Below are 15,963 nucleotides of genomic sequence, written 5' to 3' on the forward strand. Positions count from 1 at the left end.
TGCATCTCGTTTTGGAGAGAGAGGGAGAGGGAGAACTGCAGGAAGATGTCTCAGTCTACTTCATATTATTTTTGCATTCAACCCTCTGCAGCTTCACAGTTGCTTTTTTCATCTGAAACAGTTTTTACTTAATTAAACTTGAATATTTGGACAAAGTAAACATGTATGGCTAAATTATGATTATGAATACATAAATTAAGAACTGTGCATAGAAGTTGAAATAAACTGACAACACATTTGTTCATGCGTGTACCGTGAAAATGTAAATACATGAGGCACACATGCACTTAGGTGGATGCTGAATTGTAAAAGTAGGTTAATGCTAATGTATCCACAGGCCAAAATTGCACCACTTTTCCTCGCTAGCCTCTAGTCTGTTCCACTACAGTAGCATCTGTAACTGATGTGTCTGAGCCACAGTTTTTAGATGCGGAAATTACAGCTGTCATTGATATGCAAAATTATGATTAATACGTGTTAAAACTTTCAGTTTACCGTTAAAGATATAGTAAACTATTGCTTGTCTCTTATACATGGATTAGTAAATGAATATGGGAGTTATTTTGGACAATGAGTTTGCTCAGAAGGTTTCTTTCATCAGTAAAAAGCAGCACCATGTTCTGGTTCTGGTTATATTCTATGCTAAATACTGTCAGAATCTACTACTGCTACTTCAATACAAGAAAATTGAAGGCTTTGTCATTTCAACCAGGAGATCTTTTTTTTTGTAGCATTTAGCTAAAATATATACCATAGTTATGTAGTTAGAGTTATATATATGCCATGCTGATTCAGGCTCAATGGAGTTGTTGTTAAATGCTAAAAATATAATCTTTCATTAAATGACAAATATGGTATGCTAAGTAAATCTTTTACATTTCAAAACAAATGAAAAACTACATATGGGCCAACATCATTCCACTTGCTTTCATTGCAGTACCTGTTTTTTTCTTTTTCTTGGGAAGATTGACATTAGACATCTCAACAATGTGACTTGAATTCAGTAACATCTTCAAACAGCTTTCTTTAAATATAAACAATGACAAAATCTTTATTTTGTCATTTTCTCTCAGAAAACCTGCTCAAACAACACTTGACACAGATCAATGGCTTGCTAATTTGACTTTTAGTTAGTCGTGTTAATTTGTCGTGTTGTTTAGTCTGTTATATCAGTTAAGTATACGAGATAAAGCAGGAACGTATGTGTAGTTGACCAGTGAAACCCCAAACTAGTTGCAGAAACAGTGCTTCACCCACCCGATACATGTTATGAATCAAGCGCACCTCACAGGCGTGGTCTCGCTTTGCCAGACCCTCCTCCAAAGCGCGCTACACAGGATGTTACAGCTGTGACGCGTCTTATTTTTTGAAGGATGGCGAAGGCATTCCCCGCCTTGCTCTGCCTCCGATTGGCTTAGCCTAACCGAACCACACATCTTGCCTGAGAAGCTAACCAACCCAACCAACGAAGGCAACAAGTACTAGCCAATCAGAGGGAGAGTAGAGCGGGTTAAGCTTTCCACGTGCTTTCGCCATCCTATGAAAACAAAACTGACATACTGCAGCTGTGCGCAGTGGTTATCTAGTCCTCTTCCTGTTTTGTAACGTTTAACGTTAAAGATTACGCTACATATCAAAAGGTGGAAACTAACTGGACAGAATCATTCTCTTCAAAGGTAGGTATTTATTAAAGTATCAAATATGACCCAGTCAGAAAGTGCTTTTTTCCTTAGAGTCATATCTGGAATGGGTAAAAGATGGGTTTTAGACTAGTTCAGATCGGTTCAGATCTTTATAGTCTGGTTCAGATACTGAACAAGCGGAGCATTTGTTTTCACAGTGCAGAATTGCTGGAAAAGGACATTGTAGCCAATGTTCGCGTGTGTGAGCGCGTGCGTCCCTGGCCAGTCAAGTCGGGGCGTGGCAGTTAGGGACTGTACTCTCCTGACTGTACTCTCCTGAGCGTTTTGAACTCCCCAGTACATATTTGGCACAACTATTTTCTCCATTACTTAAGTTAAAAATTCATTTGGAACTTAAAGTGGTGAAATCCAGTTAAATCTAGCCAGCTTGTGTAAAAAGGTATGACGAGATTGACTCAAATGACAAAAACCAAACCGTTATGATCTGTGGCGCACACAAAAGCCATTTTTTGACTTGGATTCATATATATAGATTTGTCAATAATAAAAAAAAAATATCTATATATATGTATATGTTTTTTAAATTTTTTTTTTATTGACAAAATGCAGTATACAAAGAATCAGGTAAACATCAATACCTGATATACATCAAGTGTGCATTCTTATGAAACTTGGATTCATATATATATATATTTATATATATATATATAAAACTTGGATTGGTCTGATATCATCAAAATGGGCGGGGCCTGTCTTTACAGGAAGTCTGTAGCCTACTGTGCGAGTATGAGCCTATCCATGAATGTTATACATCCATGGTGCGAGCAGCGCAAGTTCAGTGCAGCAGCATCTGACATTCTATTTCTCAATGACAAGTCTAATAAAAAAAAATAAATAAATAAACATTTAGGCAAGGCCAAAAAGATTTATAGAAAGAACCAGTTTAGGATGAGAATAGGCTAAATATCCTCCCCTTTTCCCCTCTGAATTTCTTTCTAGAGATGTCCCAATACCATTCTTTCTTCCGGATACTGATTACTGATCCAATACCAGTGAGTTAGAAAAGAAATAAATACATCATTTGGTATTTTTTAACAGCTGTATACTACTAGTCCTGTATGAATGTGATATGATTGCTGTCGTTGTTATATGGCCTGGCACAGGTTAAACCCTTTTGTAAAACAAATACATACAGAGAATGAATGGCATGCATAAAACCTTATTTTATTATCTAGTTTGACAGTCAGTCATAATGGAATAAGAACATAAAGAAACTACTTTAAAGTAGATTTTTTTATGGGCTAAATCACATGGTTTTGGATCGGTGCATACACTTGTGTACTCACTGATACAGATACCAGCAGAGGCATTATCGGAGGCATTTCCAATACTGGTAGCCTGTTGGGATCAAACAACTCTTTTTCTTTCAGTTTTTTCTGCAGAGGCATTTCCTTATTCCTTATTTGATTATTTGTTGTTATTATTATGTAACATTTGGGTGATTTGTTAAGCAAATGTTTTATAGACTATTTATAACTTTTTGGGAGTTTGTTGGGTATTTTTGAAAAAAACTGTTATAAATTATTCAGTTCTGTGTGTGGTCATATTCACTGTCTGTAGTAACTGTTGTCTTTTTTTTTTTACTATCTCTAAAACATGAAATAGATGCAAAATGAATAGTTTTAGAAAATGGAAATCTCCCTTTCTGTTACATAGGTTCAAAGATGAACTGCTGTGGTCTGCTAACTGCACAGAAGGAACCAGGTAAAGAGTTGTTAGCAAACATTAAAACCTTACTATTTGGTCTCCATTCAGACCTAAATAACAGATGTTAAGTGTTTAGCACCCTGTGAAATCAACAGTGGTTTACTGCATATGTTTGCTTGTGTTTAAAGTGGCTATATGTAACTTTCTCGCGCATTGTAAAGTTATGAATGAAATAGACATATTACATACCTGAGAGCCAATTTAGGTTGGGTTTTGAATAATTTACAATCCCGTAATTGTCTCCATCTGTTGATAGCCCGACCGAAGTTGATTCACGTTATCGCTGTTGTCTTTCACTTTCCCTTTCCCTTTAAGTTGTTCCTCGTTTAATTTCCGTCTTTTCTGTGATGGCACTGCTCCAGTAGCTATTAGCCATAACTACAACAGATAACTTCTAAAATAAAATTAAAATACAATAGGCCTATATAAAGAAATTTCCTGCTTCCTTTTACCTGGCTCAAAAGGCTGGATACTAACACAGGCTTTTTTCGGTGTAACAAAGAAATCTGTGACCCATCAGAATGTGTTACTGTAGCACCGTCTACCTGCCGCAAATCATTCTGTGACTGCGCGGGAAAAATCTAACCTGGGCAGAGGCCTTGATAAAAACTATATAAATGGTGTTCTTTTCACTGTTAGTCTCGTTTGCTGTTACAGGTCATTTAAGACCATTGTATGAAAAATGACGGAGCTTCAGAAACATTAAAAAGTTACATATAGTCATTTTAAGTATTTTCTTGTATATTTAACTTTCCTTCTTTACTGTCACGGGAGTGAATGAATAAGGTGGTTCTGAATTTGCTGGTGTGTCTCCATGTGTGCAGATAGTTTTCCATGTAAGTGTGTGTTTGGGCTAGCCTGGTCCTACCAGACTCTCGTACATTTCATTTGTACAGAGAGTCTGTCCGCACTCCATTGATAAGTGTTAACTTCCTTGAAGGCGGGTATTCTGTTGAAGTTTAAAACTATTGGATCTGCCCAGAGCCACTCTGGATCTGCCATAACCAATCGCTAACGTTTGGTCGTGACTTCGGCTTAGCATTGCTAGCGTTAGCCTTAGCTAACTCCTTCACCACTAACGGAGCGAGCTGGAAAATCAAACTTTTCCCAAACCCCGTGGGGAGGAGGGCCACAACATCATGGCCACCAACAAAACTCAGCAAAGATTGTTCTTGCTTGGGCTTTAACTTCTGGATATTCGGCAGCGTTGCCACAACGGACCGAATGGCTTCGCTCGCATCTTTCCCCGCCACCATTACGGAACTACAACTCAAACTAGCGCACAACCTCAACGTCATTGTTCTCAGCCACTCCCTCTGTTTTCTGATTGGACCGCCAAAGATTTGGCCGGAGAAAACCCAAGAATATACCACAAACCCAGACGGTGTACTGAAGGAAAATGAAAACTGAGCGGAAGTACGTTGGAGGGCGGAGCCAGGCTATGTTTGAGCCACAGTGAGACAGCAAAGGAGCTTTTCTTATCAAAATTAAACATAAAATTGCATGGATAAGGAGTGAATGGAACGACTTAAATAAGAATAATGAAGTATCATCGTTGATTGGCATCATTAACCATTTGCGCATTTTATCCTGTTTCTTGGTCAGTTCCTCTGAAGAGTGTGGAGGTGGAGCTGGAGGTGAGGGCCCATGTGGCTACAGTGGTCTCCACTCTGAACTATGAGAACAAGGAGGACAAACCACTGGAGGCTGTTTTTGTCTTCCCTCTGCCTGGAGATGCTGCTGTCTGTCACTTCAGTGCTAAGATTGGACAGACAGAGATTGTAGCTGAGGTGAAGGAGAAACAGAAGGTGAGCTGGACAGTAAAGATTTACTCACTACAATGGAGCCTAAAAACAGATCAAACTCACATGTGACATCTGTTCTCCAGGCTCGTGAGGAATATGATGACGCTTTGAGCTGCGGTCAGCAGGCCTTCCTGTTGGAGGAGAGTGATCAGAGTCCAGATATATTCTCTCTGAATGTGGGCAGTCTGCGTCCAGGAGAGAGCGCCTCCATCAGGCTGGAGTACGTCACTGAGCTGGCTGTGCAGGCTGATGAAGGGCTGAGGTTTTGTCTGCCTGCTGTGCTCAACCCTCGCTACCAACCTCAAGGTAGGAAACTCAGGCAACACCTTCATCAGGAATTTAAACTTTAGCTTAGTGCACACCACACCTGCCCAACAGTCACATGCCCAACAGTAAACTGGTGAAAATAAAAATGCTTTGTACACTGGGACAACACAATGTCTCAAATCTGTACTGTAGTCTGTACTGTAAATGGTCGTGCAACTTCCCAAAAAAAAGTACTGAGATGTGACCATAGAGCCATAGGTGTGTAGAGCCATGCACTTCTTTTGTTTTATGTTATCAGTAAATAGAAACAGCTGTACAGCATTACAATTTCAATCAACTAACAATGAAAAGAGACAGAACTGAAGAAAAAAAAAATATATATATATATTATAATTATATTTAGTTATCTAAAAAGAAAAAAGGTTTATTGGGCACAATATTCTGCATTTCTGTTCCTTGTTCAAAATCACTAAAAGTCTTATATTTGATAGCCCTGCCAATATTATTGTAATTGCACTTTCCCTTCTCTGGTCTCCCTGGGTAATTCACAGTTACAACCGGACCAAAGGATTTGATTGCTTACGGCCTCTTTAATTACATCATTTCAAACCTATTTGACCTCGTTTGCAGGAAGTGAAGATGTTAGTATCCAGGTGACCTCTGTTCCAGCCTCTCTGGTGCCCTACAGTCTGTCTTTCTCTGCCCGAGTGTCCTCTTCTCGTCCAGTCTCTAAAGTAGAATCCAACTGTCCCCTGGACGCTATCCAGTACCTCAACAAAGAGCAAACCCAGGCTACGGTATGTAGAGGGCTGATGTGTCTGCTGTGTGATTCCTACTCAATACTGAGAACATGATATAAATTACTTTATTAATATTCATGAGTGTGTTTTGTGAACTGCAGGTCAAGTTGGCTACAGGACACAGGTTTGACAGAGATGTTGAACTGCTGATTTATTACAAAGATGCCCACCAGCCCACTGCTGTGGTGGAGGCAGGACAGACCTCTGCCAAGCCTGGTGAGGCTGTTTATTATCTGCATCTTCCAACTGATACGTTACATATGTTGGAATAAATAATACAATGCCAAATTTGTGGTCATTTTTCTGTCTCTCCTCTGTGTTTTAGGCACTCTGATGGGTGATCCAGTGGTGATGCTGAGCCTGTACCCTGAGTTCCCCCAGGCTGTGATGTCTTCAGTCGCCTCATGTGGAGAGTTTGTGTTCTTACTGGATCGATCTGGCAGTATGGATGCACGTATGAACAACAGCGAGAGTCATCAAACTCGTATTGGCAGTGCCAGGGTATTCATTTAGTTTTAGTTCTGTCATTAAATCATTCACAGTGTCCCTCTGACACAGTGGCCTTCACAATCTTTTCACTCTTCCCTTAAGGATACTCTGCTGCTCCTATTGAAGAGCTTACCAATGGGCTGCTATTTCAACATCTACAGTTTTGGGTCCAGCCATGAACACATCTTCCCGTAAGTCACTCGCTCATGCCACTCAAATTCACACAAATTCGTTCCTGTTTTAGGTGTTAATGCTTGTATATGTATGTGTGTGGTGGCAGTAAGAGTGTGGAGTACAGCCAGAAGACCATGGAAGAGGCTCTGAAAAAAGTTGAGCAGATGGGCGCTGATCTGGGAGGAACAGAGATCTTGATGCCCCTAAAACACATTTACAGCCAGCCCTGCATTTCCAGTCAACCTAGACAAGTAATACACACACACACACACACACACACACACACACACACACACACACACGCTTCTTTGTAATGATAGGTGACCTCTTCTCATCACCTGCTCCTCTCTCCGGGTGGGGTACCACAGGGATCCATTCTTGGCCCTAACTTTTATTTCCCGCCTTCAACTTCTGCAAAATGCTGCTGCTCGCTTTTTAACGAATACCTCCAGGCATGCACACATTACCCCTATTCTTTACAGTCTCTATTGGCTCCCAGTGCATTTTAGAATTGATTTTAAGATGATTTTAATGTTTGTTTTTAAGGCCATTAATGGCTTCTTTTTTTTTTTTTTTTTAACCCTTGGCGAAAACAACAGGTAATTGCGATCATCCAATCAACTGGTTTTAGAAGGTTGAGGTAAAAACTGTGGGGTGATCACGCTTTTGCAGTTGCGGCACAGAGACTTTGGAACAAGTTACCTCCTGACATCCGCACTATAACAAATGTAGCTCGTTTTAAATCTAACCTCAAACCGTATTTATTTAGAATGGTTTTTAATACATAGTAGCATTGTGACATTTTCCGTTCTTGCTTTATGTATTTTTTTTCAGATTTTACTGTATGGTTTATTCCTTTCTAATTTTACTGATGATGTAACTTAGAGTGATATGTAAACTCTTCTCCCTAGCTATTTATCTTTACTGACGGAGAGGTGGGGAACACCAAAGAAGTTATAAATCTGGTGAAGAAGAATTCAGGATCCCACAGGTAAAACCACAAACATAACAAACACCCACAAAACTACCAGAATATGTCCTGTGTTCTAATGCTTTGTGTATTTAAAGAAAACTACTGCATTGTAGGTGTTTCTCTTTTGGGATTGGGGAAGGGGCCAGCTCTGCTCTTATCAACGGGTTGGCCAAGGAAGGAGGAGGTCACGCTCAGTTCATCACAGGGACTGACAGGATGCAACCCAAAGTAAGAGTGACACAATAAAGCTGTCAAATTAAACAATGCAACAAATAAGTTGAATTTAATATGCTTTTCCAGATGGATGAGTAGGTAAAAACTCCCCAGTTTTATTAAACTGTTTTCAGGTGATGCAGTCGCTGCGTTTTGCTCTGCAACCAGCTGTGGTGGACATGTCAGTCAAGTGGGATTTGCCAAAGGGAGTGTCTGTCACTGCTCTCTCTCCACCAATCACAACACTTTTCCAGGGTCAAAGGTCACTGATGTATGCCCAGCTCACTGGAAAGGTAAGAGCAGCACATACCACTTATCCGATTCTTCAAATGAGGAGAACCAAGTACGTTTCTAGGGTAGTGTGCCTAATGGTACTTTTCTAGTTGGATATAATGAACAAAATACAGTTCCCAGTTCAGCCATCTGGGAGGCTTTGACATTCTTTTCACGCTCTGTGGACAGCTGCAGACTTTGCAGACTTGTTGCACAGCAACAATGTTGCTCGCATTGTCATGGACACATGCTGCCACTTTTCGTGAACCACATTTGCCCGAGCGCCACAATTCTGCAGCTATCTGTGGAACGTATGTTCAAGCCTCTCCACCATGTTCTCAGCTGTGTGTCTGCCCGGAATACTCTGTAGGGCAGCCAATTTACCTCACTAGTCCTCATTATCGGTACAGTGGCATGTGTCACGTAGCTCTCCGCTGTGAGCACTGTCCAGCAGAGAGCCATGAACTTAGCCAACAATAAGAGCTTAAAACGCAACTTGCTAATGCAAAGTTGGGACTAGCAAGTTACCTAGCAGTTGAATTATAGATTGTATAGCCTATTTTAACACACCAAAAAAAAAATAAAAAAAATAATATATATATATATATATATATATATTGTGCATACTTTTTGTCACCCCCATTAGGAATTCTAAGTAATGACAACAAATAACAACACTGTCTGTTCGTCCACATGATACAGCCTTTCCGTGCCCCCACCCCTCCTCCACGCAGTTGCTAATAGGCAATAGAGGATGGATACCCAAGCCGGGTTCGGACAGATATTTAGAAATGATGTTCGGGTTTGGGTCGGGTTCGGTCACATCAGCGCGATAAGGCATTGAACACTTTAAATTAAAAAAAGCTTATTATGTACCTGCGTGCCTGTGTTAATGTGCGCTTGTTGCCCCGTGTGCGCTGATGCGCTCATCTGTTGACATTTCCGAATGCCTTCCTACAGTTGCTTAATAAAAGCGGACTTTCCACACAAACAAACAAACGTATGTGTCATTAGTATGAGAAAAAAAAACAGATTTTAACTTGGGCTCGGGTCGGGTTGGGACATAAATATCTTAATGCCTGTCGGGCTCGGGCCAGGTTGGTTACTGCTCTGTCGGACGCCGGCCGGGCTCGGACAGCAAAATGCGTCCCGATCCGTACTCTAGTAGGCAAGGAGGACACGGAGGATTAAAAAAACATGATGGACTCTTCAGAAAAGGTAATTATATTCACTCGAGCTTCTGTGCGGGAAAGTCACTGGACGAAACAATCTTCTGAACATAGCCATACTGAGAAATACAGAGAGAGTTGTACAGAGCTGATAGTCTTAGGGCGTTTTCACACCTACAGCCTTTAGTTCGGTTGAATCGAACTAGAGTTTGTTTGCCCCGCTAGTGCGGTTCGTTTGGGCAGGTGAGAACGTGGCAATTGAACTCTGGTGCGCATCAAAAGCGGACCACACAAGCGTACCGAGACCTGCTTGAAGAGGTGGTCTCGGTACGCTTTCATTCGAACTCTGGAATGGTTTGTTTGTGGTGAGAACGTGATCCGTACTCGAACCGCACCAACTATATGTACTCCGCAAGTCTGAGCTAATGTCTCCTGTAGTCAGGTGTGTTTAGCAATCTGCGATGCAGAAGAGCAGCAAACTGTAGCAGCTTGCAGTGTTTGACTACAGAAATAGACTGTAGTCAAACCAGCTGCCGCTAAAATTGGAGACAGACGCCGGCAGAGCAGAGCAAAGTCTCGATGACCAGAGCAGACGTAGTCACGTCTCTTGCGGATTTTATTGAAATGAGCTGGTTTGACTACTAGACCAGAACACAGGACCTTCTTCCTGTATTTACTTTCTTGCTCCCGCCCCCAGACATATCCGACCAATAAGAGGGCTGGACGTTCTTGCCTGATTTGTAATGATGCATTTTGGTACGCTTGGATTTTTTCAGGTGTCAAACCAAACCAAACCAAACTGACCGAGGGCAAATCGCTCAAAGTTTACTACTCACCAACTGATTCGGACCAAAGCAAACAAACTACAGGTGTGAAAACGCCCTTAATTAGCTTTGTAGCGACTCATCTGGCAGTGGCTTGAATGTAATGGACGTTCAGTAATATCAAAGAGTTACACACTTAAGCTTTAACTGATGGTATTAATCTCTCAGAATTATTGTTGTCTGTTAAAGCTTTAAGTGCGTAACCTTTTGATTCCTCCGTGTCCTCCTTGCATACTAGCAACTGCGTGGAGGAGGGGTGGGGGCGCGTGCGTGTTCACGGAAGGCTTGTATTATGTGGACACACCGACAGTGTTGTTGTCATTACTTCGAATTCCTCATGGGGGAGACAGAAACTACGCACTATAGCTTTAACAGTTAATTATAAACATCCCTTAATTATGCACAACATCACTGCCCTAACACTAGGGTATAAGAAACAGGCTTTTAGGAGAAAAATAATTTTAACAGCATTGTCAACTCTATTGGTTTTTAATCTCTGAATGAACACACCAAAAGGGTGTGTTTACCATACTTATGTTAATGTGCTGCTATTTTGCACGCTATACTGCTGTCTATTATTCCTTAGTACCATATACTGTAATATTGCTTCGTAGTGTAAAAGTGTTTTTGGGTTGGATTCCTAAATTTAATTTCATAGTCTGTCACTCAGCTTGCAGTTTTCAAAAGAGAGCCATCTTTTAAGACAGGAGCATAAACAAAACAAACTGAAAATGTTCAAGCAGAATACAAATTAATTGAAATATGATATGAAGACATTTGAATAAGAAGACAAAGTTTGAAATATTAAAAAAATGTGCACTTTTGTATACTAAACACAGTTTCCAACACTATAATGTTTTCTCAGAGTTCAGCAGCGGAGGGATGTGTGACCGTGAAGTACAGCCTGGCAGGTCATCCCACTCAGAACCAGCTGCACTTCAGTCTCAAACCTGCAGAGGACACTGGGTAAAACAGGTTAAACACTGGGTAACACTGGGTAAAGTGTAGTGTAATGGGTCATTGTTTTTACATTATAGCAGTTTGTCTTAAATAGAAAGGGAGGGATGTTAAAGCAGTCACAATAATTAAAACTAAATTGAATAAACTTGTTTTGAACAATAATGCTGTATTTTTTGCCACTGATTCATTTTTATGACTTTTATCATCTCATAATCACATTTGCTGTGATGAAGTGTAGGAAAATGGGTTAGACATGGATAAAATAATGTTGGCCCGACACTTAGTTTACATCGAGAGGTCACTCGGGTGCATCACTACTAGTGCATTTTCTGTTGCATAAGACATGCAAATTTAAATTACGCTGATTGCCGATAAGCTATCAGCCCTATTTTTTTAGACCTATAAAGTCAGTATATAGACTTATAGGTTGGACTCATACTGTACATGTTAAAGATTTACTCCTCTCTCCTCTCTGAAGAATAACAGTCCACAGGTTGGGTGCTCGGAGTCTGATTCGCTCTCTGGAGATGGAGGAGAGCGAATTGCGCAGAGAAGAGCAGGATGGAGAAGTGAAGAAGAAGGTGGTGGAGCTCAGTGTCCAATCAGGAGTGAGCAGTGTCTTCACTGCCTTCATTGCTGTCAACAAAGGCAACGGTGAAGCGATTCAAGGACCTCTGGTGCGCAGAAATGTTCCAGCACCCAGTGAGTGTTTTTTTCCAAAGCTGAAACTAATGTGTCCCTCACCACTTTGATAGTCCTGAATTAAATAATCAACTGAAATTCAAAACTATACAGTCGCTTTTACTTTTTTGCCTCGTTTGAAAAAAATTTTTTATCTGAAATAATTCAGGGTATTTTAGGACAGTCTGAAGTATACTGAGTATTCCATTGATCATACATTTTTGATCATAAATCATAAATTTGAACTGAATAAATAAACTCTGCATTTTTATTTTCATTCGACCAAAAAATGTACGCCTTATGAACTGATGTGTGCATCTATTTTTTGCTTTGCTATGTTCTTATGTGATTTGTTCCTCTCTTCCTCTGACCTGTTTTGCCTCTGTAAGTACAGTAAGTGTATGGAAGGAACAATAGATATGTTTCTTCTGGGAAATCTTGTGTAATCAGTCATTTGAATGACATTTTCAAGATACCAGGGCTTTATGTCTTTTTTTTATTATTCAAAAGGGCTGTGGGAGTGGTTGCAGTCCGCTGCAGTCAATCAATATGATGCAAGGTAAGTAACAAGGCAAAGCTACTTTCAACACACATCTGAATACTTGTATTTATCTCAGTATTAACACTGAAAATGCATTAACATGTTTACTAGCTTTACATGTGAACAATTCTGTCGTCCATGTAGTTGCTGGTGGCCGGATTGTTAAGAGAATGACATGGTTTGTAGTTGCTTCCTAAAAATAAATTCAGTCTAAGTTTAAGCTGAGCTCAGACTACAGGAGTATCGGGCCGATTTAGCCCCAGTTCACCCCTCCTGACAATCTGCTGAGAAATCTGGTCCGGGACCTTGGTCGGTACACATGCTCAGCCTAGATTATCTGGTAATTTAAGTGGTTTACAGATCTAATGTTTAACCTCCCGACCTGTTCGCAGCCACATCAGGGCCACCCAGATATTTCTAAACATGTTTGATATGTAGGAGTTCAAATCTGGAGGATTATGATTAAGTCATTACTTTCACAATAGCCAATGAGAGACAACAGGAGCAGCTGATATTAGCAACTGAATTAGTTTGAAGTTTTCAAAATCGTCCACTAACTTTTCCATTGATTGTAATTTTGATAAACTATGAACTATATTTTTTTTATTCTTCTATTTTTTTGACAATTTTCTGTATTCTTATGTGATTTGTTCATCTCGTGTTTTGATCTGTGTGGTCCTCTGTGAGTACACAAAATGTATTGAAGGTATATTAGATAAGTGTTGCTTCTGGTAATCTTCAGTCAATTGTCAGTGATTTGAATGACATTTTTAAGATTCCAGGGTTTTCTTTCTGTTTGTTTATTTGAGAAGGCCCAATGGTTTTTTGGTGCAATGCAATCCAACATGAGAATGGCAAGTAAGTAACAAGGCATTGCAACTTTTCAACATATATTTACATTTATTTATTTATTTCAGTATGAACACTGAATAATGCATTTCTTTACAATTTTAGCAATTCTAGTGTTACATGCGAACCATACCCTGTGGTCTATGTAGTTGCTGGTGACCATGTTGTTTGCCTTCATGGCATATCCTTCCATTGCTAAGAGAAAGACACCTTCCTTTATTGTACTTGCTAAATTTTTTTTTTTTTACTTCAGTCTAATCTTGAAGCGGTGTTCTTAAAAGATACTCCATGTTTCTTTTAGGAGGTGCATGTGCCCGAGTTGCAAAGCAGAGGATGATGTGTAACAGTAAGTAACAAGTCAAAGGCATTGTTAAACACACTGTATTTATCACATAACTACATCTTAACTGAATACTAACAATACATTTCTCCAATAAAAATATTAGATTGTTTAATGAACATATAAACTTTGTAGATGTGCATTTAGACAGAATGAAATTTAGAGACTGCACTCTAAATGCATAAGATCACTTATACCTCAGAGTTATGACTCGTGTTCAACCCTTCGTTTGTCAATTCAAACCAAGTCAGTCAACACAGGTTGATCTCTGGTCATGACAATTCAGATACGACCAGGGTCACAACCCCGGGACCAATACATAACAATTCACTCACTTGTTGGTGAAAATGGGCGAGGGGTTTACACATCATATTCAGTGGACAGCTAACAATGTCGCATACTTCAGCCCAGCTGTACTAGTGTTATGTACTTAAACTCCACATTTTAACAAAAATAAATTATAATCTTATAATTTAATCTTTTTAATATATTTTTCAGCTCCTACTACGGTAGCCCCGCCTCTGTGCATAACGTAGAGTTTTTCCTGCATGTCTCTATGACGTATAATGTTAGACAGCCAATTACCAGCATTATTAGATCTTGGTAAAAGCATGCTGCATGTTTATTGGCACACTGATGAGATTCACTCCTTAGGTATTAGGCAAATATGCTCCTTAGCCATCATAGAAAAAAGCGACAAAATTGACATAATACATAATACCGGAAAAAGTGACAAAACATTGGAAAAAGGGACAAAAAAATCGGAAAAAGTGGCAAAAACATTGAAAAAAAAATCGGAAAAAAATTGCGACAAACTTTGAAAAAGAATTGACAAAAACTGAGGAAAAAACAACAAAAACCAAAATGTATTGTAAACCTTAATTGATATGCGGGCCATACAAAATCTGCGAGGAGCTGGGTTTGGGCCTATGGCCTTATGTTTGACACGTGCTTTAAACCAATCAGTCGCTAAGCACCAGACGCAATAACAGTGCCTCTGCAAAATAGCCTCGGGAAGGAACTTGTTTTGGTGGAACATGTGCTCGTTCAAAAGTTGTTTAGTCGTGCAAGAGAAAACTCTGATTTGACAGATAGTCTAGCTAGCCATCTCGATTTACCCTGTAGAGATCTGAGGAGCAGTTAACCATAGTACTAATAAATCGGAGTTTAGAATGCCAACACAAAGAAAGCGGAAGGTGAGGGACATCCGAAATTAGAGACTCTTTTATTAGTAGAAAGTCGATCAGATGAAAACTCACAGGGAGGCCCTTGGATCAGCTTAAGTAACCTGATCTTTCCGGAAAGACGTTGCTGCTGAAAATTCTTTAGGTACCAATAACTAAAGCTCAGTTTGCCTCATTTCATTCTCAGAGATATGTTTCGGGCTTTCACCCTTTACTTTAGTTCTCCCCATGTTTCAATGTAAGAGTATAAGCATTGAGCACAAGCAGCCACCCAGAGACCCTTTGCTGCAGCTGGTCTCCCTCCAGAAGGCGTCTGGCTGCTGGGTGCTGGATCCAGCTCTGGCTACTACACTGGGAAAGACCAGCAGGGAAGTGGAAAAACCCAAGCCTGCATTGGTGGGTTATATAATTTGCTTATACAATATTACATGTATTCAATATTAAAATGTGCATCAACAAAGAGCTCACTAAAAACTTCTGCAGGAGAAATATGAAAATATGAAACCAAATTGCTTTGTTAAACATGTTATTAAAGCAAATATGGATATGCAATCATGATAATAATGATAATCCTTTGACATGGTGTCTTTACTGAACACCAGTTAAAATATTTACTGCTGTGATCTGTATGAGATAAAGACGAGAGTGCGGTAATATTATCAGGGCTGCTCAGTAATATTTTAGGAGACTAGAATATAGTAAGATAGTATACATACATAATCAAGATGAACGATTGTTCAAAACCATGATGTTTTTTTTCTCATGTTCCTGTTCCATGTTTCTTCCTTTTGATTTGTTGAATTAGGTGAACCAGGAAAGTATGGGCCACCATTCTGGCTCTGATCTGGCTCCATGGTTTCAAGAAGGATGTTCAGGAAGAGTGGGAGCTTCTGGCTATGAAGGCTGTGTCATGGCTCTGTGTCCAGAATGGTAATAACCAGAATCATAAGTGTTTATCTGTTGTTTTTAACAGTGTGTGCTGGTTAAAATCAGCTGTTTTTTCCACTCACT

At 39.8% G+C, this 15,963-nt stretch overlaps 1 protein-coding gene and 1 long non-coding RNA gene across 3 annotated transcripts; both read left to right on the top strand.

The window, feature by feature from the left end:
• Positions 1–1,540: 1,540 nt before the first annotated feature.
• LOC144515619 (von Willebrand factor A domain-containing protein 5A-like) lies at positions 1,541–12,124 on the top strand. 2 transcript variants are annotated; one of them, XM_078246627.1, is made up of 15 exons: positions 1,541–1,676; positions 2,643–2,695; positions 3,360–3,407; positions 5,016–5,218; positions 5,299–5,521; positions 6,113–6,279; positions 6,384–6,498; positions 6,608–6,783; positions 6,874–6,962; positions 7,052–7,196; positions 7,857–7,936; positions 8,032–8,146; positions 8,266–8,424; positions 11,263–11,363; positions 11,836–12,124. In XM_078246627.1, exons 3-15 carry the CDS (start codon positions 3,368–3,370, stop codon positions 12,107–12,109), a joined length of 1,887 nt encoding a protein of 628 aa, XP_078102753.1. In that variant the 5' UTR covers positions 1,541–1,676; positions 2,643–2,695; positions 3,360–3,367; the 3' UTR covers positions 12,110–12,124. The 2 variants fall into 2 exon arrangements, with proteins under 2 accessions (XP_078102753.1, XP_078102752.1); XM_078246626.1 differs by lacking the exon at positions 2,643–2,695 and having other exon boundaries at positions 1,542–1,676.
• A 410-nt stretch (positions 12,125–12,534) lies between these two features.
• LOC144515621 (uncharacterized) lies at positions 12,535–14,359 on the top strand. Its single transcript, XR_013501758.1, has 3 exons — positions 12,535–12,597; positions 13,392–13,437; positions 13,730–14,359. It is a non-coding gene; the product is annotated as an uncharacterized LOC144515621 (long non-coding RNA).
• The last annotated feature ends 1,604 nt before the right edge of the window (positions 14,360–15,963 follow it).

Source organism: Sander vitreus, chromosome 3 (genome assembly GCF_031162955.1).
Source record: "Sander vitreus isolate 19-12246 chromosome 3, sanVit1, whole genome shotgun sequence".
Taxonomy (NCBI): domain Eukaryota; kingdom Metazoa; phylum Chordata; class Actinopteri; order Perciformes; family Percidae; genus Sander; species Sander vitreus.